General features: G+C 36.0%; 1 protein-coding gene across 6 annotated transcripts in view; it reads left to right on the forward strand.

The window, feature by feature from the left end:
• Positions 1–22772, forward strand: part of OGFRL1 (opioid growth factor receptor like 1) — a 34341-nt gene extending 11569 nt beyond the window's left edge. For 2 of the 6 annotated variants that reach the window (XM_033217598.1, XM_033217599.1), the window contains exon 7: positions 1778–9326. In XM_033217598.1, coding sequence (XP_033073489.1) covers positions 1778–2441 — 664 coding nt within the window. In that variant the 3' untranslated portion in view covers positions 2442–9326. Of the gene's footprint in view, positions 1–1777; positions 9327–9979; positions 9995–11304; positions 11737–18033; positions 21364–22480 lie in introns of those variants that run through there. The other 4 variants (XM_033217603.1, XM_033217600.1, XM_033217602.1 and 1 more) reach the window with 4 other exon arrangements.
• Positions 22773–23011: the final 239 nt, after the last annotated feature.

Consider the following 23011-nt stretch of genomic DNA (forward strand, 5'->3'; position numbering starts at 1 on the left):
AAAAACAAATTCTTCCACCTTTCTATACATCTTTTTCTCACAGACATATGAAGCAGAATTGCCCAAGGTTTTGTCACTAAGTATTTAGAGTATACAAACTCCACAGGAATGTAACAACTAAGTTGCTGCTGCTGTTAGTGACACATTGTCTTAACTGTACCCAAATTTGTATTGTCTCAAGTGTGTTACTTCCTATTTAAAAATACAGATGTATAAAACTGAGACATCTGTGCTGCATTTTACTCTCTGGGCTTCAGAGTTGAATGTTAAGACAATAATTTTTTAGTAAACATCCAGAAAGATGAAGATGATCAACTGTTGGGCTTAGCTTTTCCAGTGTTTGGTTAGTCTGAAATAAGGTTTTTGTTTCGTGCAAAGAAATGTTCTCATTGAAACATAAGACCATGGAACCATACCCTGCCATCCCTTAATTCATCAACATCTTTATCCCTGCTTCCCAAGTAATTTGCTAATTATTTCAAAATGAAATCTTTAAGCATTTTTGGAAGCTAGGACAGGTATATATAATGTTTGCAGAAAGTTCCGTGTCTGAGGTATAAAACAGGCTTTAGGAAGTTAGAAATAAGTGATGGTTATGGTTATGTGGCAATATTGGGTAAATAAATACCTGGGCTGTTGACAACACCTATGATTAATACATGTGGCTGATGATTCTTTTAGAATTTGACAAGGCATGTGTAATAAAGCAAAGATTGAGCTGAGTGAGTTTGGGGAGTTGCATTATGAATTGTGACAAAACAGATTTGGCAAACATTCATCCAGTAATGGCATTAGTTTTGTGATAGAGAGGAAAGATGTTAGTGTAATCTGGGGGAAAATGTACCCTTGGAATCAAGGCCATTAGAAATAAGATTTAAAATCACCAGATAGGGAAAGAGGAGGAGAGAATGACCAGAGATTGAAGAAAATTAGGTTAAGTTGGGATAGGTACAAATATTGTGGTCCCTAATCTCGTATCTTTAAATTATAATACTAATAGTTTTAAATAGTATCTAGTACTTACTGAGTTCTTTATACCGAGCATGTGTATCATCTCATTTGATTCTTAGAATAGTCCAGTAAGTCCTGGGCACTTTTCCCCATTTTACAGTTAAGGATATTGAGACATAGAGAAACATAGTCGCACTTAGCTGGTAAGTTACAGAGCCAGGGTGTGAACTCTGGGTCTGACTCCAAAGCCCATGCTCTTAACTGTTAAACTGTGCTCTGCTAAACAAGTCAGTTTTGTATCCTTTGTCAGAACTGTTCTAGCAAAGTAGAGTGGTTTTTGCCACCCTCCTTATGAGTTGGCTTATGTGGTGGATTTTGCTGATCAGCTGGCGCTATAAATTGCACCAGTCAGCTGTTAGCTAATGTGTTTATGTTTAGCAACGGTTACCTGTGATGAGTACAGTACATTGATGTTGGTGCAAATAAATGCTCTGTTAGAAAATTCATCTTCAGTGTATTTTCGGTAATAATTCAACAGTGGTAATAAATTTAAATCTAAATATTTTTCTAATGTGAAGAACTCAACAGACAAGGGAAGTTTATTTTATAAATTTGACTTTCACATAGATTTATGTTACATTGTGGCCTAAGGATTTAATACCCTCTGGATTATTCTTAATGGTATCAAATATGGCGTTAAAAAGTCATTACACGGCAAATTTCCATGGCTTACATTTCCATAAAAAATATTTTCCCAATAGTTTTCATTCTCCTGCCTTTCTACACCTGATTTCCCCCACTCATTTTATTCAATCCTCTCTTCCAGGTCCCAGCACAACTATTTAAGAATCACTCGTATTCTTAAAAGCCTTGGTGAGCTTGGATATGAAAGTTTTAAATCTCCTCTTGTGAAATTTATTCTTCATGAAGCTCTTGTGGAGAATACTATTCCCAATATTAAGCAGAGTGCTCTAGAGTATTTTGTTTATACAATTAGAGACAGAAGAGAAAGGAGAAAGCTCCTGCGGTTCGCTCAGAAACACTACACGCCTTCAGAGAACTTTATCTGGGGACCGCCTCGAAAAGAACAGTCGGAGGGAAGCAAAGCCCAGAAAATGTCTTCCCCTCTCGCCTCCAGTCATAACAGTCAAACTTCTGTGCACAAAAAAGCCAAGGACTTCAAAAATTCCTCCTCAGCTGTTCATTTAAATAGCAAAACAGCTGAAGAAAAAAAAGTGGCACCAAAAGAGCCTGTGGAAGAGACAGACAGGCCCAGCCCAGAGCCCAGCAATGAAGCTGCCAAGCCAAGAAATACAGAGAAGGACAGTAATGCTGAGAATGTCAATTCTCAACCCGAGAAAACAGGTACTAATCCCACAGAAAAAAAGGAGAGTGTATCTCCTGAAAATAATGAAGAAGGTGAAAATCATAACCAAGACAGTGAAAATCCTGGAGATACAAATTGCCATGATGTTGTACTAGCACAGTGAATTACCAGAAAACCCATAGGCCAGTTTAGGTTAGAGAGGAAAAAACTACTGTATCATTTATCCTAAAGAACAGAGACGAGGTCGATTTTAAATTTTAGCCATCTGTTTGTGATTTCTGTCATAAGCATTTTGTTGTTGTTTGTTTTTTTATTCTGGATGACAATGAAGTCAATAACTAATAAGGAGATTTAAGATAAGACCCCATAAATGAATGTATTCTATAATGCTTTTAGGATGTGAATTTTCAAATTTTGTGTATAATAATTACTTTGAAAATATTTTTAGAGTGTCTAGAAATTACCATGTAGTATTTGGTATGCAAAATACATCCTTTTGAGACATTATAGTCTACACAAAGGAAATCAAGAGGATAATTTCATTGGATTGCTACACTTTTACCTGATTTATGGATTTATTTTACTTTATTTTATTTTATTTTGAGATGGAGTCTCGCTCTGTTGCCCAGGCTGGAGTGCAGTGGCATGATCTTGGCTCACTGCAACCTCTGCCTCCTGGGTTCAAATGATTCTCTTGCCTCAGCCTCCTAAGTAGCTGGGATTACAGGCATGTGCCACTACGCCTGGCTAATTTTTGTATTTTTAAGTAGAGATGGGGTTTCACCATGTTGGTCAGGCTGGTCTCGAACTCCTGACCTTGTGATCCGCCCGCCTCAGCCTCCCAAAGTGCTGGGATTACAGGCATGAGCCACCATGCCCGGCTGATTAATTTTTTTTTTAACTGTAAGAGTTTGATCTTTTCAAATGTATTCAGAAACTAATTTGGATTCTTTGATTCTAGTACCTCAACGTGTTTATTTGTAGATTCTGATAAGTGAAATGGATGTCCTTGTGGAACTGTGACCTCCCCCAGCTTATCTGTCAGTCCTGCTGTCCTCACCTCCTTGCCTCTTTCCATGCCCTTAAGCCACCATCTTTCTCAGCTAGCATGTATGTTTCTAGTGTAGTTGGCCCTCCATATTCAGGGGTCCGGCATCTGTGGATTCAACCAACTGCAGATTGAAACTATTTGTTGGAAAAAATGGATGGTTACATCTCTACTAAATATGTGCAGTCCTTTTATTTGTCATTATTCCCTAAACAATACAGTATAACAACTACTGACATAGCATTTATATTGTATGTATTAGGTATTGTAAGTAATCTAGAGATTATTTAAAGTATTTTACATAAGGGACATGAGCATTCCTAGATTTTGGTAACTGCAGAGGGTCCTGGAACCAACCCCCTACAGATATCAAGGGACCACTGTGTACATTAGGATGATCTATATTGAAATCTACATGGAACAGTGTGGGACTTCTAATTGTATGACTTCAAGATTTTGCTTTGTTTAAATTAATAACACTGTTTTCAGTATTAAGTGCTTAAAAACACATATTGATTGAAAAGTTCAAGACAAGAACTTTGCTCTCTGTGGCTGTTCCATATAAATTTGATGGTTGATTCTGAATGTAAATGACTGAAGAATTAAAAAATAAGAAATTATTCATTTTTAAAAGGCATGCCTCTTGCACTGTGAACAGGACAGTAGTTCCTTAAACCATGAATATGTCAGTGTTCTATGGATTATGAAATTAGTAATGTTGTTTAGCTCAAATGTGTCTTTTTAAAAAAGTATAGTTTTGTGCATCTCTAAGTTATCAAACTTCAAAATTGAGAACAAATTTAAAAGTTCATATATACAACTCTAGTAAGCACTTATGTTACATAGCACTGATTAAGAACAATTTTGTTTTCTATATTATTACTAATTATTATTATAAATCAAAAGACACTGTGATAAGAACTTCAAAGCATACATACAAATATGGTTAAAGCAATGAATAGATGAAACATTTATACTTTATTTCATTTAAAAATGAATTAACTTTTTTGTTAGGCTTTTAAGAAAAGTTCTATTCATTTTATTCCCCTAGGGAATTTGTAATATGTCCTACTTCATATCACACATCATCTTCTGTTGCCTCTATTGATCTACATTTTCTGCAATGGATTTCTTCAAAATAATCACACTTACAGTATGCCTCTAGAAATATGATTTTACTGCTTTGAAGTTTACATGAAACATGCCAGTTGCTTAACTCTAATTTTTTATATGAATCTCAGTAGCACTTTTGTTGTACGTTGTATTCCAATAAGTATAGTATGGAACACTTTCTCATTTTTAGTTCCCATAATATGCCAGTTTTTGTTTTCCTAGTGTTCTGTGAGTATTAGGATTTGGCAGTCAGCTTTTGCATTTCAATTTCTATTTTACATGCAAGAAAAACATGGACACTCTTATGTGGTGCTTGTAGCTGTGTTGCCATAGAGCTCAGTAAATAGTTCTACACGGTTTACAGGATGAGAAGCGATTGTCAAATTAGGCTGAATTGTAGAAACACAATTTAATTCAAAATAACTTACCAATTTTTTATAGATGATAAAGTGTTCAGACCACTTTCTAAATGCATAATATTAAAATACTGTGACCAGATATTATGATATTAATAAAGTTACCAGATACTAAAATCAATGAATATAATCTGAATTACTTAGAAATTATAGTATATTAGAGCCCTTATGAATAAAAACATTTCATTTAGCAATTTAACTTTTAGAATACTATTCCTACTTAGGGATTTTGATTAGATTGCACCATTAAATTTGAGAATATTTAGTCTCAAGGGGAAAACTTCCTGGCATCCATCTTAAATAGAGGCCTTTTCCCACTATGGTGTTTTTAAATGCATATTCACATATAATAGTATGTTTCTTACATTTAATCCCTAAATAACTTAGATAATCATTCAGTAGAGAACAAGTAAAAGGATATCTTTCCTTTTGGAGAAAAACATTGAGTGTCTAGAATTTTTTCTATTAATGCTTTGTATATTAGTTTTTTAAATAAGATCTATAGATATGTATTTATGTGTGTCTTATATATGAAACAGTTCTCTGGGTTTGACTCCTATGTTTTGTATTTTTAAAAACTACGACATGCTTGCAGAAATTCATTGAGAAGCTGTTACAAAAAATGCAGTGAAGCATGACCAAATAGCTAAAAATATTACTGGATCTTTACAAATCTATAGTCTTTATTGTTGTTGTACTGTGGAGTACAAGGATACTAAATATTGGCTATTGGTAAAATACTAACTTGCATTTCATGGCAAATAGATGTTATATCGCTTAATTAGTCTAGAACATTTCTAATATTTTGTGCTTTCATATATCAAAGGAGATTATGTGAAACTATTTTGAAATACTATAAAGTGACATATAGTTATAAGATATATTTCTGTACAGTAGAGAAAGAGTTTATAACATGAGTTTATAATTGTACCATTATACATTTTCATGCTCGATCTCATAAGAAATTCAAAAGATTAATGATAGAGTTGAAAATATGTTTACTTTCTCTAAATCAAGTCTGGTTGTCAACTCAAAAATTATGTTGTATAGTTTTATTTTGAATTTAGGTTTTGGGACTACTTTTTTTCCAGCGTCAATGAGAAAATAAAATCTACAACTCAGGAGTTACTAGAGAAGTTCTAAGTATTTTTTTGCTAAGTATTAAAAATATAAACATACGAAAATGCCATAATGCCTGTCATAGTCATTGTTTCATATTTTGTCATATAAAATTACCTATCCTGCTTCTAGCTTTTATACTTTAATCTGAGTGAAAGTATGATGTGGTGGAAAGGAAAAGCAGTACAGTGTTACATCTGAGTTAGTCTTTGAAAAATCATAGTAGTAAATGAACCTCAACACTGAGTGGTCAAAAATTGGTTTAACCAAGGTGGGGGGGAGAATATTTGGTTAATTGTTTGAATATTACATTTTCAAGTTTATAATAGAGTTATGGCTGAGTATTCATCCATACTGAGTAATCAAGCATTTTTAAAACTATAATTGAGGCTCTTCTAAAGCTTTGTTTTCTAATCTAAGATATAAAGGATATTCTTGATCTTGCTTGATTGTAACTACATCTACAAGTCTTTAATGTCTGTTTGGGGTGAGTGGCGATCCTCTTTTGTAGGAATGTTTTTGAAGATTTCTATTTTGTTTTCCACTTAGGAAATTCCCCTCTCTCATTTGGGGTATATGTGTTGAGTATAAGGTAGGCTGTATTTAGACACGCTAGAATCATTAAATGTAGGTGAAGTTGTAGAGAAAAATAGCCTGGGTCAATGTAGGATCTAGAAAATTAGGAGTGTACATTTGCTGGCTTCTCTTTGAGTTTTGTACTGTTTATTACAGGAACAGATTTGTGTGGGTAATCTCTCGGGTGACAGTGAGTACTAGTTATCCAACCCACCCAGCAGATTGTGTTCAGGGACAGAATGTGTTTTTCGATATCCCTTATTATTGAAATTAATAATAATATAGCTATAAATGTGAATGTCTGGAGGTATCCAGATGTGCCTTAACAAATGTAACGGTATTCATTCAGAAGTTTACATTTTTACTCCATTATAAAATCTCATCATTGGGAACTTTCTAAACCATGAATATCAGTTCTTTTAATGAAATTTAGTTGGTGCTTTATCATTTTGGAGAAGTTGCTGTTCGGGACGATAGCATCAGTTCATAAAGAAGTGTCCTCACCATGATATTCAACAATGTGTTATATTTGACAAAAAGTGTTTAGAGTAAGAAAGACTAACTATACTGTCTGTTACATTTATTTATGCTTTTGGTAGTTTAGCTACATAGCCCAATTTTCATTTTAAACATTCGTTAGTTACTACAAGTAATGTTTATGTTTTGCTGCTTCTTAGATGTAGACGGATGCAGAAATATAATTATATTAGAGAAATTATTAAAAGTTTAATTCCAGTAGGCAGTTGGAGAAATCTGAAGCTAATTTGAAAAAAATTTATGCTGTAGTCTCATTAGAATCATGTAAAAAGCACTGTTTTTGCATTTTTTCCTAGATTACAGAGAGTGTTCTTTGTCATTTTTTTCTTATTCTGTTGTGAAGTTTATTGTTTCAGTTATTTGAGGGAAATAACCTCTTAATATGTTTATTTTCCTGAATTAAAGTTTTCATGTGGAGAATACAATGAAATGTTTTGTATTATGACCCAAACTGGCTGGAAGTAGAGTTCAGAGAGGGAGAAGGGACAAGAATCAGTGTAGGTGTCTCAGGAAGGTGATGCCAGTGCTGGGCTCCACCCTTCTCCACTGGCATGATGGGTCCTCAGATTCTGCTCTGGATAATGAGGGTGTTGGGCACTGTGAGCTCTGACTTCAGGGGAGGATGGACCATCATGGACTCCATACACAATTTTGGTGGATATCAGTTCTCATAAAATACTTGCTATAATTTATTTTGTAGTTATTTAGAAAATTGTGAGCAGTTGGGCACTAGTAAATTGTAGTTATATCTTAACGATCTTGGGAAACACTGAATATGAGTTTTTTCCCTCATCCTTATTTATTTAATTTAAAAAATGAGGGAAGTTGTTCATTCATAGCTGTATATTAATATAAAATCTCTTTTTATGAAATGATTCAGAGAAAAGGCAGTAATGGTCACTTACTGTGCTAAAATACCTTTTTTCTAAAAATATTTAAGCTTTAGGGTTTGTCATAGTTTTACTTTTTAAATTATAGTTTGTGTAACAATTTACATTAACTAGAGAAATGAGATAGAATAAGTTTTGGTACTAAGAAACATTTACGTTCTGCACTCATTAGTCAAATGAACATTTTTTTCCAGTGCTAACAGATTTTGTTTCATGTGAAGAAAAATAAAACACAAATGAAATAAAAGTCTAGAAACAGCAACAGGAAACTCACTACAGAAATAAAGACATAACCCTTGATAAGTTTGTGTAAGTGCCAGAATTATTGGAAGCAGGTGACGAATGATTAAGAAAAGCTTCATTGTGGGGACATGCTTTAAGAATCAGCTCTGTATTTGTGCCAAGGAGATCAGGTATTGGTGTGCAAACAGATCCCATTAATACTCTGATTTGAACCATGAATTCCACCTACTCTGCTTTGAAGCCCTCCAGTAGACTGATAGATGTAATTAAATGATCAGCTACCAAGTTTAATTCCTTTGCCTGTGTGTAGCAACAGTTGGTAGTTTTACAAGTTAAATCGATGAACTGGCTGCAGATAAGAGAAAGACTAGTGATAGGTGGTTTGTGAGTGAAGTAACTCCCACACTGTCAAGAGTTGACAGCGTATTGTGTGGCATTATAATTGTGAGAAACAAATGACAGCAAAATGTTAGGTCCTTTGACAAGCATTTTCCTCCTGTTTTTCAAAAGGGCTTTAAGTTGTTTCTTAAGTAAGGTAATCTTTCTTTTTTAGTATTATCTAAGAAGAAGGATGGCAGATTATGTCATTTTGGAAACTATTATGTCCCTTGTGTTTTAAATATTTCAGGAAAATGGCTACGATTGTTACATAGACATGTGTTTTACTTATAACATAAGCTCTGATTCTCCAGTGGCCACTGGGCCTTCTCTGTGCTCTGTATTCAACTGCAGTATGAATTACAGAATGCTGTGCATGTTTGTTAGTACCAATACCATGTGTATGTGGTAGAAGTTGTAACCAGTTTCTGGATCTGTATGGTACTATAAAATACTTATTTTATAATTCTGTAACCGTATGGCAGTGTTATGCCAAAAATGTATAAAGAGCAATAGTTTCTGTTGCTTACTGCTGTATTTTAAAATATTGTTTCTAAAATAATAGAGTTAGAGTTCCTTTTGAGTAATTATTTTTTAATAACTATTGCCAAATATACATCCTGTAAAACTAATAAAAGCCACTACATCTTAGGTAACATTTTAGCATTGTGCTAGAGTACATTATGGTGATTTTGCACGATTAAAATATTTTTAAAGAACTAGAAAAAGTGACTTGCTGTTTTCCTGTCATTAAACATGTATTTTTTATGATTAACATATAAGACTAACATTATTTTCTTTTATCCTAAAAAATAAATATTGTGAAGGGTGAATCATATGTATATATGAAGTTATTTTTATTGTCAGATTCTACAGAACAGATCACATATATAAATACTTGGATATTGATATCTCTTTGTGTAATGCAGTTTTAAAAGTATTTTTCTTACAGATGAATGAATATGAATAGCGAATGAAGGTGAAAGATGTTTTTCACTTAGGTGGGCTAATATTTAAGTAGTCAAGTTTTTCATTAAGAAAAATTGAAATTGCAAGATGAAAGTGAGGAGGTTACTCTAAGAATCACAGGACAATGTAGACAAAAATGAGGAAAAGCATAACATTTGAGCTTGGCTGCATTCTATATAAGCAGGGAGAGAGGATGAAAGAACTAAGTTGTAGTAAGAGAGTGAAGTTAGATTGTGCATAACTGAGAAACTGATAGCAAATAATAGCCTCAGTGGTGAATGAGCATGATTTTAACTTCAGCCTTTTGTATGAATGGTTTAGTAGAGAGAGAAGTGCACACATGCAGTCATTTTCATAAGGGAAGAATGAATACATTCTGGTAACAGAAAATATGATTTTCTTTTCCCCACAGACTGAATGTCTGAAGGTACTGAAAAAGTCAAAGAAAATGAAGATTCTCAGGATAGTAATAAATGCAGGACTGAGCCTGCACTTCTGCAGGAATGTAATTTTTAATATGGGAGAGATTCTGGAAAAGATTCATAACATTTTCCTTATTTTAATCCTAAAGTGGATGCAAAACAGACAAGCTGGTATTTCCGGTATGGAGGGAAATCCCAGCCTGGATAAAAATGATGACAGGCAGTTTGGCTTCTTGTGGGTGATTTTAGGCTTTGGCAACTTGACTGAATGAGTTGTCAGACTAATATGGGGAACAAGTAAAGATTACCCTGCCCTTGGAATTATCCCCATGAATATGTAGGATTAATTGGAAGAGCATTTTAAAATAGGACACTAAAGAGACAGATTTGAGAGTGAGCATGGATTCAACTTAACTATCAGGAAAACTGGGTTTATTAATTTTGCTACAGTAGTTAACATTCTTCTATTTTTACAACTTTATTGCATATTCACTACCAAAGAATACACAAATATTTTCTCCTCAAATGGTATATATTTTTGTTATTGAAATAGCTAGATTTGTCTGCTCAGCTTTGGAAAAGAAAGAGGTTATAAGAAGAATGAATAAACAAAGGATAAGTGGTAGACAAGGTGAACCAAATGAGATCTGACAACTCACCTTAGAACACTGAGGTTGTCTGACATCTTTAAATGGATGATTTAACTGTTGTGAGGAAGAGAAGTTCAAGAAAAAGCCTTGAAGGGAAAAAAAGTAAGGGCAGAGAGACATTTTGTTGAATGGGGAGAGAGCAGGCTTTGAAGCCAGATGGACTTTGGTACAAGTGGCAACATCATCAATTATAATTGTGTGGTCTTGGGGAAGGAGTGTACATTCTCAGGGTGTCTGGTCTCTTGTCGGTAAGAATACCTGCTTTGTGAGTTTCTTGGAAGGATTGGAGAGAGTGTAGGTGAAATGCCAGGAACATACTCCAGACACTCGTTAATAGTAGCTGCTGGGGCTCTAGAAAAACAAAAGAAAGAAACAAACAACAACAACAAGATGCTTAGTTATGACAGGTCTCGTGTAGCATTTATTTTAATGAAAATCAATCTAATAGAATGGATGTTAACCAGGTTTATAGGTCGAAACAAATACTGTTTTAATTTTAATATAGTTTTACTAAAAAAGCTAGCAGGTATGGAATTAATGATTTTATATTAGACACACTGATATTGACAGGACAGAAAATTTCCCTCACTGTGAATGTAATGAATGTACAACAGCCCTTTGTTGCTCCCTTAATAATTTTTTGAAATGGTTTCTTCTCTTCCAAGGAAAGAGCTGGAGTGTGAGACAGACGTGAAGCCTTTCAATCAGATGACCTTAGTTTATTTTTAGTACACTGTTGGTTTGATTCTTATGGAAAGCTGGAAATTTTAATTTCCAATCCTCCAAATAGATATGTAATTCATATCTTAGTGGGAGGCCACTTAAAGTTAACACTATTTAAAAATGTGTATGTAATTAATTCTATGAACATGGTGGCCTAATTGCCATTATATTCTTACAACTGGAGTTAGAAGAATGAAGAATTTTGTGCTAAAGAAACATTCGTCTTTCAAAATTCAAAATTATAGATATTTTCATACTGTGACATTAAAATGAGGCCACTGGAAGTCTTGGGTCATTGTCTTGTTCAGCTGTTTATCCCCTCAAAGCACCACCCCTGTACTATACAGAAGAAATGAAATAAATTCTCATTGTTTTCAATAGAAATTGAACATTTTTATTTTCTTTGAAAAACAAAAATCTAGGCCGGGCACGGTGGCTCATGCCTGTAATCCCAGCACTTTGGTAGGCTGAGGCGGGTGGATCACCTGAGGTCAGGAGTTTGAGACGAGCCTGGTCAACATGGGGAAACTCCGTCTCTACTAAAAATATAAAAGTTAGCTGGGCATGGTGGCGTGCGCCTGTAATCCCAGCCACTCAGAAGGCAGAGGCAGGAAAATCGCTTGAGCCTGGGAGGCAGAGGTTGCAGTGAGCCAAGATCGTTCCATTGTACTCCAGCCTGGGTGACAGAGAGAGACTCCGTCTAAAAAAAAAAAAAAATATATATATATATATATGTATATGTAGCATTCAACTAATTTCTCCTCATTTTATCTGTTTCGATGTCCAGAAATGAGAAGGGAAATTATAGACTTGTATAGTTGGCAGTGAGTGTGGATCCTAATTTTGCAGATAACGAAGGTGAGGGATGGATAGGTGTCATAACTCTGCTCCTCTAAAAGCTGCAGATGCAAGAGTTTGAGGGGACCCAAGCTATGTGACTCTTTTCAGTGGCTTTGCTATGTGTGGTTCTTTTTAACTGAGTGAACACCTCTTAATAGAATGCATTCAAGAGCATCAGCCCAGACAGTGGGCCGACCTGTGCTGCGGTACTAACCTAAGACCAGAGTCCTCTTCATGAAAGAGGCTTTCTCACCACTTAATGTGTTTGCTACCTGGCCAGTGCTTATGTTTGGTAGGTTCTGAAGTAGGTCCAAATGCTTCCATTTGGGAAACAAACCACTGGATCTCTGAAAAATGGTCTTTGGATATAATCATCTCTGACAGCATGCCTTACTGTACATAGTAGCTCTTCCAGATCTCATCTCTGGGATAATGTGGAGCCTGCTGTACTGCTGTAACCCTGACATTTCTAATCTCATTGAATGACATAGCCTGATCCCCAAACTGGGAGCCAGGGAGCTATTCCTAGCTTTTCATTCATCAACACATGTAATTTGATACAAATTCTGTCAATGCTATTCTTTGAATTTGTCTCCAATCCTCACTTCATCATCACTTCCAGTGCCTTCACAGATGTTTATCTATTGCAAGAAACTCCAAATTCTTCCCTCTGCCACCAGAAAGCATGCAGCCTTCACAAAATGCCATGGTGTTTCTTTGTATCTTAGGTGCCTAGCAGGGTCCATGATAAACACTCAATAAACAGTCACTGAATTAAAAAAAATGTTCAGCAGTAATATCTTAAAACAAGTAATATCTTGAAATAAATATACAGCTGCTTATAAATATACGAGCAGATATATGTCTACAGGCAGCTACTTATGACCCCTTTTTGAGATAAGATTTCTTCAAGACAAATAGCCTCCAAAGTAAATTATTTGTATGATAGTACAGAGATTTAAATGGAAAGGTTTCATAAGTATTTAATGTTTTGTTTTACAAAGTCAGATGATAGTTCCTTCCTGGTTTCTCGAGTCACTGAGCAACAAGGATCATTAATTAGTTTTAAACTGACTTAAAAGCAGGTTCAAATTTGACGTTAAAAGAAAGGAAGGGAAGTACATGGTCCCACTTTTCCTGCTTGGCTTGCAATTTTAAATAAGATGAAGTAATTTTACAATCATATTTAGTGGATCAATGAAGTACCTGTTTTCAGTGCCTGACTGAGAGTTAGATGCATGGAAATAAACAAGTGTGAGCACGAAATGAAGTCCCTCTGTAAGAAAACCATCTGGAGCATCTGGCAGAGTAAAGACAATTCCCTTGGCAGCTCACAGCAAAGCTGATTTTCCCCTCCTCTGTTTTTACAATTTAGACAGAAATTCTGATTGACAGCAAAGGCTACTCTTCAAGGTATGGCTTTTCCTTTAATGTTTAATTTTCAGATTGTATTGTAACTTTGATTTCAGCTTTCCTTTTTTCTGCATGTTGACAACCAAATTGAAACTAAAAGCTCACTTATTTGAAGGTTTTCTTAAATAGAAACCCTAGGGATGTTCTAGTCGATGGAAGTAAATGGTCACTCAAATTCCATTAACCTTCCTGAGCTTGAGTGTTTTGCAGGCTGGAAAACACTTGCACCTAAAAGACTTTGTGAAAGGGGTGGTTCCTCATTTTGTTTATCCTCTTATAGCTTATGGTGATGACTTCAAATTATAAAAACTGTAATGAGGTCACAAGATCATTCACACCAAACTCAGATAGGTCAAGAAATGCAGCGCCTGTTCTTAATAGTTTATCTGATCCTCATGAGCCTCACCCTGTGGACGGTTAGGGACATCTTCCCTTTGCCAGTGGGAACTACTATCACTTCATGCTTATATTTCTCCTTTTAGTTTCAACATCCAGACTATTTGAAATTCAAATCAGGGCCAGTATAACAGCCTCTTTGGAATGACTCTATTTCTTTTGGTAAATTACTAGTCATCCAAATTTTACACCCACCTCTCTTTTTCCTGCCCAAGATGGCTTCTTGGGGGCATTGAGGAGGTTTCATCTGTGGCAGCAGAGACCAGGTGAAAAGATGTATGTGGTGTTCTCTAGATGCTCTCAAATTGCAACTGTGGAGTGGCTGTGTTAGGCTGCTCCTCTGAACTGGTAACTGCCAAGGTTCAAGTGGTCTCATCTGGCTGTTTGAGTTTAAACCTAGTGGTGCCCATGGGGGAGCCAATAGCCCAATAGCCTTCAGTCTTGAAGTTGTTACTAACAGCAGCCACATCATTTAGACTCCAAGCTTCTGTAAAGTCATGGGCAATGTGGGAGGCATCTGTATGATGGAGAGAGATTTGGCTCTGTAATTTGAATTTTATCTTTGAGATTTGGCCATGTGACTTTGGGAAAGGTAAGTGACACTCTACGAGCTTCAGTTTCTTTGTCAAGTGGAAATAATAATACCTGGCAGAGGCCTGAAGATTATAAAATTGGAATGTTTATTCCTGACAGACTGGATAATATATGAATGTTATTAATATTTCTTGAATATTTGTGGTTTCTGAGTGTTCTTTTAAAGCCCGAAATCAAAAAGAGAAGAGTAAGGAGGGAAAAAAGAAAGGAAAGAAAGAAAAGACACAGAGCCATATCTCTATTTAATATTTTAGATTGCTCTTTGACTTTTGTTTAGTTTTTTCCTGATTAAATAACACTGAATCCTTCTTTATCTAATTTGATTCATATGAGAAAAGACTGAGACCACAAATAGAAGAAACATTATATAAGTTAATGTTATTACTATATTTATAATATAATCATTCTAGGAATTTTGGGTAATCTACTTTTAAAATTAAGAACCATCTATAAAATACCCATCATGGGATTTGGTGAGATAAACGATATCACATTTAATGGTTCAGAAAGTTAGTTTCCTCTTTATCATCAATATTTCTGTGTGGAAAGAAAAACATCAGTTAGGTAGTTAGATTTCCCAAAAGTGTTTTCAAGAGAATTTTGTACATCTAGGAAAAATTTTGCTGATAAAACATTTTTTCTCTACTCTTAGTTTTTAGGCCTCCTACAAGCACTCTGTAATTGCACAAATGCAATTGCTGATTCAAACTAAAGCATGAGAATTATGCTAAACAAAATCCAGCCCTAGAAAAACATTTTTTGTAGTGCCCATTAATGTGATAAATCTGATAATTTTTAAGTGGTAACTATATGTAGATTTGTAGAGTGGGTAGTCCATAAAAGAGCTGGACCTAATTATCTTGGTAAGTAGCTTCATAGTTGACACCAGGGAGATTTGGTCGTTTCTAGTCATGTATTGACATGCTTGCAAACTGGGATTCAGTGAGGCTTCATCTAGACAGATTTTTTTCTAGTATGTCAGGAAATTATCTTCTAATTGGTTATATCTCCAATTAGATATATATCATTCCAATTGAGAAGTACCCCTCCTCCATTACAACCCTTCCTCTACTACCACCAATTTGAAGAAATTGTTATTCTGATAATTAAACTAATAAAACTGACAAATAATGAAAGAGATTACTTTCCTCAAGATAGGCTGTCTGAAATACTTCGGGATAAATATAACAACATATGTACAAGATCCATACATTGAAAACTACAAAAGATTGTTAAGAGAAAATTTAAAAGTCAAATAAAAACGAAAAGTATCATATTCTTGAACTAGAAAACTCATATTGTTAAGAAATCAATTTTCCCCAAATTGATCTTTAGATTCAATGCAAGTCCTCCCAGAGGACTTCTCTGTAGAAACCCACAAGCTGATTCTAATAGATATGTGGAAATAAAAAGGACCTACAATTGTCAAAATAGTCCTTTAAAAGACAAATAAATTTGGAGGATTTCCATTTTTTGATTTCAAGCTTTACTTCAAAGCTACACAATCAAGACAGTTTGGTCTTGGTATAAAGATAGATCAGTGGAATAGAGTAAACAAAGAGTTCAGAAATATGTTCAATATATAGATGTGTGTATAGACTTATATTCAACATACTAACATATATAAAGAACTCTTACCACTCAAAAACAAGACAAATGACAAATTTAAAAAGGGAGTGAAGGATTGGAACATACCCTTCACAGAAATACATATGCAGTGGCCAAGAAGGACATGAACATATCATTAATCATCAGGGAAGTGCAAATTTCCCTGATGAGATATTACTACAAACCTGCTAGAATGGCTAAAATTTAAAAGACTAACAAAAACAAGTGTTGGAAAGGATGTGGAGCAACTGGAACTCTCATACACTGCTCCTAGGAATGCAAAATACTATAAATACTTTGAAAAACCATTGTCAGTTTCTTATAAAGGAAAACATATACTTCCATACGACTCAGTTTTAGATCATATGGAAGTATATGAAAACCTATGTCCAAAAGGAATGAACCCTATGTCCACAACAAGACAGGTACACTAATGTTCACAGCAGCTTTATTCATAATAGCTCCCAACTGAAAACACCCCTAATATACATTTACAGATGAATGGATAAGCAATTTGTAGAATATTCATGCAACGTACCAGTAAAAAAGAATAAACTACTTTTATATGTAATAGCATTGGTGAAGCTCCAAAACCTTCTAAGCAAGAAAAGCCAGACACAAAAGAATACCTGTTGTATGACTGCATTTACATGAAGTTTATAGAACAAACAAAACTAATCTATAGTGACAGATATCAGCTCAGCAGTTGCCTGAGAAGGGGCTGGAGTTTGATTGCCGAGTTATGAGAGAATGTGGTGGGGCCTGGGGAAAGAAGGGAAAGGCCGACAGAAGCATTACACAGGTTAACTACAGGGATGATTATATGGGTGTATATGTCATCAAAGTTCATTGAACTATACACTTAAAATAGGTACATTTTATTGTATGCAAAATATTGTTCTATGATATGAAAAAGAGAAAAAAAACCAGACTCTCTTCCTAGTTAAAAGTTTTCAAAGTAGCACCTAGAAGGCCCATCTAACTCGGCATAAATGTGAAAAGCCTAGAGAGGATAGTAATTTCTTCCCTATGACTCTATCTTCTTAATAAGAGGAACCTGCTCCCACAGCCGGCCCAGAGTTTCATTTTCACAGCCTTTCATAGCTTACAAAATAGTTTAAAATCCTCATAAACATTAAATTAAGAAGGAAATGCATTTCTAGTCTGTTATTTTTCTGTCATATCAATTTCAAGTATTTACCTGTCATCTTAAGTATTGTATTTTCTGCTTCATCATTTTTTTTGATTGTGGCATCTCTAAAATAAGCAACTGGATAATGCTCAACACAGGGAAAATAGTTCCTTGAATTTCTTCCTTACTGATAATCTCTTCCACATCTGTCTTGTTATCATGGCTTTCTAATGAGATTCTAAGTAATCTCCCTACCCCCAATTCATTCACCATGTGAATATCACCATGTAAATAATCCTACTAAAGCTATTCCTTAATCAAATCATCCCCCTTCTCAGAAACTTTCAGTCACTTGGCTTACTAAAAAACAAAATTCATTAGTTTTCCAGGACTGGTTCCATTCTATCTTTCCTGATTTCCCACTGTTCCCCTGTGAATGATACATATTCTAGCTGAAATTGGCCACCAGTCCTTCCTCTTCTACCTCCACCTTTTCCTTCCTCTTTGCATTCCAGGTCTCATCCACCTTCCATAACAGTTTGCCTGCCTCTCCTCAACCATCACTCACAACAGGTGTGATTCCAGCCACTCATCAAAGCATTTTCTTTCTCTTGCAGTTACTCCTGCATTAGATTACAAACTCTTAAAGGGCTGGGCTTAGTTTCTGTCATCTTTATTTCTCCCACAGAGAGGCCTTGACACAATTTGAGTGAATTCATGGAATGAATCATGCAAGTCCATGTGGTTGAGAAGCAGAAGAGTGAGGACCAGAATCTCTAACTGTTCATTCCTCATTCTATTACTTTTTACACCATGGCTGTTGCAAAAATCTCCCACAGGACTTTGAATTGCCTTTGGAGAAGGATGGGGAGAACACGCCGCTCCAGACATTTAAAACTGAATCAAAGAAGGCCGTAAAACTTGCTGCAGGGAATCGTCCTAGCAGAAAGATAAGCTTAGATGCCTTTTTACTTCTAATCTCTTATGGTGGTAGAGCAAATGGACTATAAAGTCTCCTATGGAAATTGTTACTACTCACTGGATCCTTTTACGTACACTTTCGTTTTTCTTTTTAAATGGAGCCTGATTGGAGACTTACAGTTTATTTTGTGTGTGGTCAATTCTTTGTAAATTCTTTGTAAATGGGTTCAAACTTTTTGTGTGTGTTTGAAGAATATTTTTACAAAATAGAATTTTGGGCAGCACATTTTTGAAGGCATTAGCTTCCAAATACATTTAATGTGGCACACTCACCAGGCCACCCTTTGACACCACAGTGTCATTTGAGAAGAGCGGATACCATTTTAAACCAGCTTCCTTATGACACTGCATGTTCCAAGAAAACACAATCTGTCTTTGGGTTGGCTTGGCACTTTCGATAGCTCTTATACTTGCCTCCTTCTTGTGCCAAATCATACCTCAATGTTCTCCCAAGACAATACTAGAAAGTATATTGTCTTGGTTGCAGCAAAAGTACATTTCTGGTGTGGACAAAAATATAGCCACTTGCCTATGACATGACACTCAGGTGGATATATGCTACTTTTAATGATGTCAGTTGAAGCAGATGAACAAAACACAACACGTGGTGGAGGCTACTGACTGCCCTCCTTTTGTTCCATTGTAAAGATGTAGCTGGACACATGGTTGTTCAGCCAGAGACTCCTTTCCCAGCTTTCTTACAACTACGTGAAGACTTGTGACTATACCATTGTGGCACAGTGTGAGGGATGTGATATGTGCTGCTTCTGAGCTTGGGCCTCGTAATGCTGGCTGGGTGCTCTTTTCACAAGCTGGAACTTAAATCTGCCTCCAACCCTGCTCAGCATGGTCATATTTTAGAACATGGGTGGGCAAACTTTTTCTTCATGTAAAGGGCCAAATAGTAAATATTTTCAGCTTTGTAACCATTCAGTCTCTACCTTATGGTGTGTAAGCAGCCAAAGATGATATGTAAACAAATGGGCATGGCTGTATTCTGATAAAATGTTATGTGCAAACCCAGGTGGCAGGCTGGATTTGGTCCATGGCCTGTAGTGTTCTAATCCCTGCCCTGTGGTGAAGAAACTGTGGAAAGAAACTGGGTGCCTACATGGCTGCAAGGAACAGAGCTGCCCCAGACCAGACCGCTCTCCTCCGGACAGTTTATGAGAGAGAGGGGAGCCTTCTTTTCTTTATGCCACAGTACTTTGGGGCCTCTTCATGCGGCAGCTGGGCTTTTCCCCTACTCAGTACACATGAGCAGGCACTGTTGGCCGTTTTTAGATTCAGCTTCACATTTGAGAGCAGGAAGCTTTAGTCTGGAGCTCCAGCCATTTGAGATTGACTCTTCACTGAGTCTTATGTTACCCCAGAAGGCTCTAAGGTATTCCATTCATTTTATTTAAGGAAGGTAGATTAGTTTTGTCAGTAGTCCTCTGTCCATTTGGATTATTGTCTTACCCTTTATTGAAACTGATGGAGGTATTCCCAGGGTCTATTTGACGACCCCTGAGCTGCCTGAGGGGCATAGTATGCAGACATAATATATGAAGGAGGTAACATTTTTCTTTGGGGATTTTTTGTTCCTCCTTCATCCAAAGTCCTTTTATTCATCCTCAGATATCTCTACTTATGGCTTAGTCTTAGAGTATGGGTTTTTCTTAGCTATAAATTATAGCTCATAAAACTTAATATGTCATATTTGTTTGTTTTGCTTTTTCTAGTCATAAATTATATGACCTTTACAGAAAATTTAGAAAATATAGAAAAACTGAAAAGTTATACATGGTACAACTCACAACCACAAACAGAGGTAACAATTTTGGTGTGTTTTCTATACAGTTTTGGCGTGTACTGGGACACAGTTTAAAAAAACTCTTCAAAATTCAAAGGGATAAGATTCCATAATTAAAGCTAACGAAATTGGTGAATGATTACTCAGTTATTTTTGCCTGAAGGTTAGGCAGGGTTTGATGTAAGAGGTAATATTCCAATTTGATCTTAGAGTATAAAAAGCACTTTGAAGCAGAGAGAATAAGGAAAAATCATCCTATGGTAAAAGAAAAACATGGAGGCATTAAAGTGTACATTTATATGGAGAATTTAATAGTTGACTATGGTCTTGAGGAATTTATTAAAACTTGGTGCTCTAGTTTTCTTGTTTAAGCATTGGGAATGGTCATATTTGTCTTTTACCATTCTAGAAAATGGACTATGTGAAGATAAGCCATGTTCAAATATGAATTCTTGAGAGAAAAGGAACCCAAAGATCTATGCATAATTGAATATCAGATTTTTTTCATTCTTACTATTATGATTTTATTCACTATAATAAGATAAAATAATTATTCTTCCAGTCCTTTTTGTGAAAAGTTTACAAGAAAAAAAGGTATCACATGTTTTAAGTAAATATTTGTTTTATTATCTGGACTTTTATTCACAAGGAAAAGCTATTTGAAAATCATCCTTATTTTAGGTTAAATGAGAATGATATTCATTTAATTTTTATTAAGTATTTTTGGATGTCTCTGACTGTGATATTTGTTCCTCTCAATGAGTTATAAAATTAATTTTCAATTTCAATCATTAATTTGGCAGTCACAAAAGTAAGCTATATAATGTTCAAGTACTAGTCTTTTAAGTGTCATTAAAACTAATCACTACTGTGTATTGAAAAAATAAACATTTCAGTTATAGACACTTGCAAACAGTTCAGAGTAACTGTAAATATGAGAGCAGTAACATTTCAGATATTTCTGCTTTTCAGGTAAAACAAAGAAAACAATCTAAAAAGCAGTGCCACGAGGAGAAAATATTGAAAAGTAATCTGTTTTAGTACCCAAGTGAATACTTGGAAATGTCAGGCCCTTGTCCATTATAATATTGAATTCCTCATGTTTTATATGATGAGCACTATAACCTCTTGTTAGGAACAATGTCAATAAAATTGTACAGGAATACATTGGAAGTTAAGAATGCATTCTAATGTTTACAAGGACTAAATAAAAAACTATGTATGTAGACCTAAACAGAAGTCATTTTGTTGTCATCTGCATGTTAAATTTTATAGTTTCACTAAACAAAGATGGTTTATTTTTTAAAAGAAACTGTAATTCAGGTATGATAGGTGTAGCAAATCAACTCAAGTATACAAGAAACATGCCAGTTCTTATTGCCTTTAAATCAAATTAAACAGACCCTTACTCCCCCTCACCAGGCTGCCAGGAAACCAAATTTCAATTACTTTCGAGATCCCTGATCCTCCAGAATTGTATCAATATCCAGGAAGTCGAATGGTATGGGATCAAGACCAAGGTCTCTAGTTGCTAGATCATTGTGACCCCAGCTGACAAATCACAGTTAAACTTCAACATCTGTGGTTCCTTACAGTGTCGTGGCTCTCTGCTCCATAGTAAGGGGGGTATTGGGCTTTTGCTAAAGTTGAGGTTCTCAACACTTGGGGTCTCTCCTCCCTAGGTGCACTACAGAGGCTTCCCTCTGATGTCTGGCTATATTTCCGTAGAGATACAGAGGTGCATTTTGTGCACTGCCCACAGGGCTAGATTGAGAGGATGAGGGGGCCTAGAGGCAGCCAGGCCCTGTGCCTTGGCATGGGCTGGTCCATTTTCCTCTGGACAAAGGTACCATCTGCTGCTCATCAAGCTGTATGCCTGTTGGGCTACATCTGCCTAGACGGGACACCTTTTCAGTTGGCGCAGAGTCTTCTTATGTAGACTTACCTAAACTAGATGTGGCCAGCACCACCTTCTAGCACTGCCACAGAGCACAGCCCAAGTTTCTGCTACTTACAGAGTCCTCAGATCTTGTGCTTCCTCCCACAGCATGAGAAAGAAATCCCTTCTCTCAGCATTTCTGCTTCTTAAAGACACTGTTCTCCCGTCCTCTTCCAGGACTCCCAGCAAAATCCCATTTGAGGATTTAGTATTTCACAAAAGAGTGAAAAAGTCCTTCGGGTTCGGGCTGTTTTGTTCTCTGCCTGGTCAAGATACCCATGGAAAGGGATTACCAGGGGAGATAGGTGAAGCTAAGAGTGCAGCATACACTGGTACTTCAAAAACCTCTGCTGCACAAGTACTAACGGGAGGAAGAATTCAGTTATAATGTTTACAATCTGCCTTTCCTTCTCTCTCTAGGGAGAAAGGGCTATTTTTCGGCCAGACCGTCCTCTTAGACTTGAGGAATGCTGTCCAGGATGAGGAATGATGGGGAGAGAGCCCGGGAGTCAACAGTTGGACATAAAGGATCAAAGAAAGGAATGGGGATAAAAGGAGGGGAGGAGCCCAAGCATGGAAAAGAGGAGAACAAGAGAAGGGAGTCCTGAGGAGGAAGGGTGCACCTGACATGACAGTGGTAAAAGCATCGTTGGGAAACCCTGCTGTACATTGTGTGCTATAGCTCTCCCACCACCTCTTCCTCAAGAGACTTTGAGTGAAGCCCTCTGTGACTTTCCAAGGCTTTGTTTTTGTTTTTTGTTTTTTTTTGGCATGGGTAAGATTTGTATATTTCAGGTTGTGCAACTGTGCTGAGATTGTGCTCCAGGTGCCTCAGCGTAGTCTGCGTGCATCGTCCTTCTGCATCACCACCAGGGAGTGTGATAGAATTTGCAGACTTTGTGCCACAGAGAAAAACAGGTTTAAGAACTTTAACTTAGGAGTAAGTCAAAG

Source organism: Trachypithecus francoisi, unplaced genomic scaffold, assembly GCF_009764315.1.
Source record: "Trachypithecus francoisi isolate TF-2019V2 unplaced genomic scaffold, Tfra_2.0 Lachesis_group10, whole genome shotgun sequence".
Lineage (NCBI taxonomy): Eukaryota > Metazoa > Chordata > Mammalia > Primates > Cercopithecidae > Trachypithecus > Trachypithecus francoisi.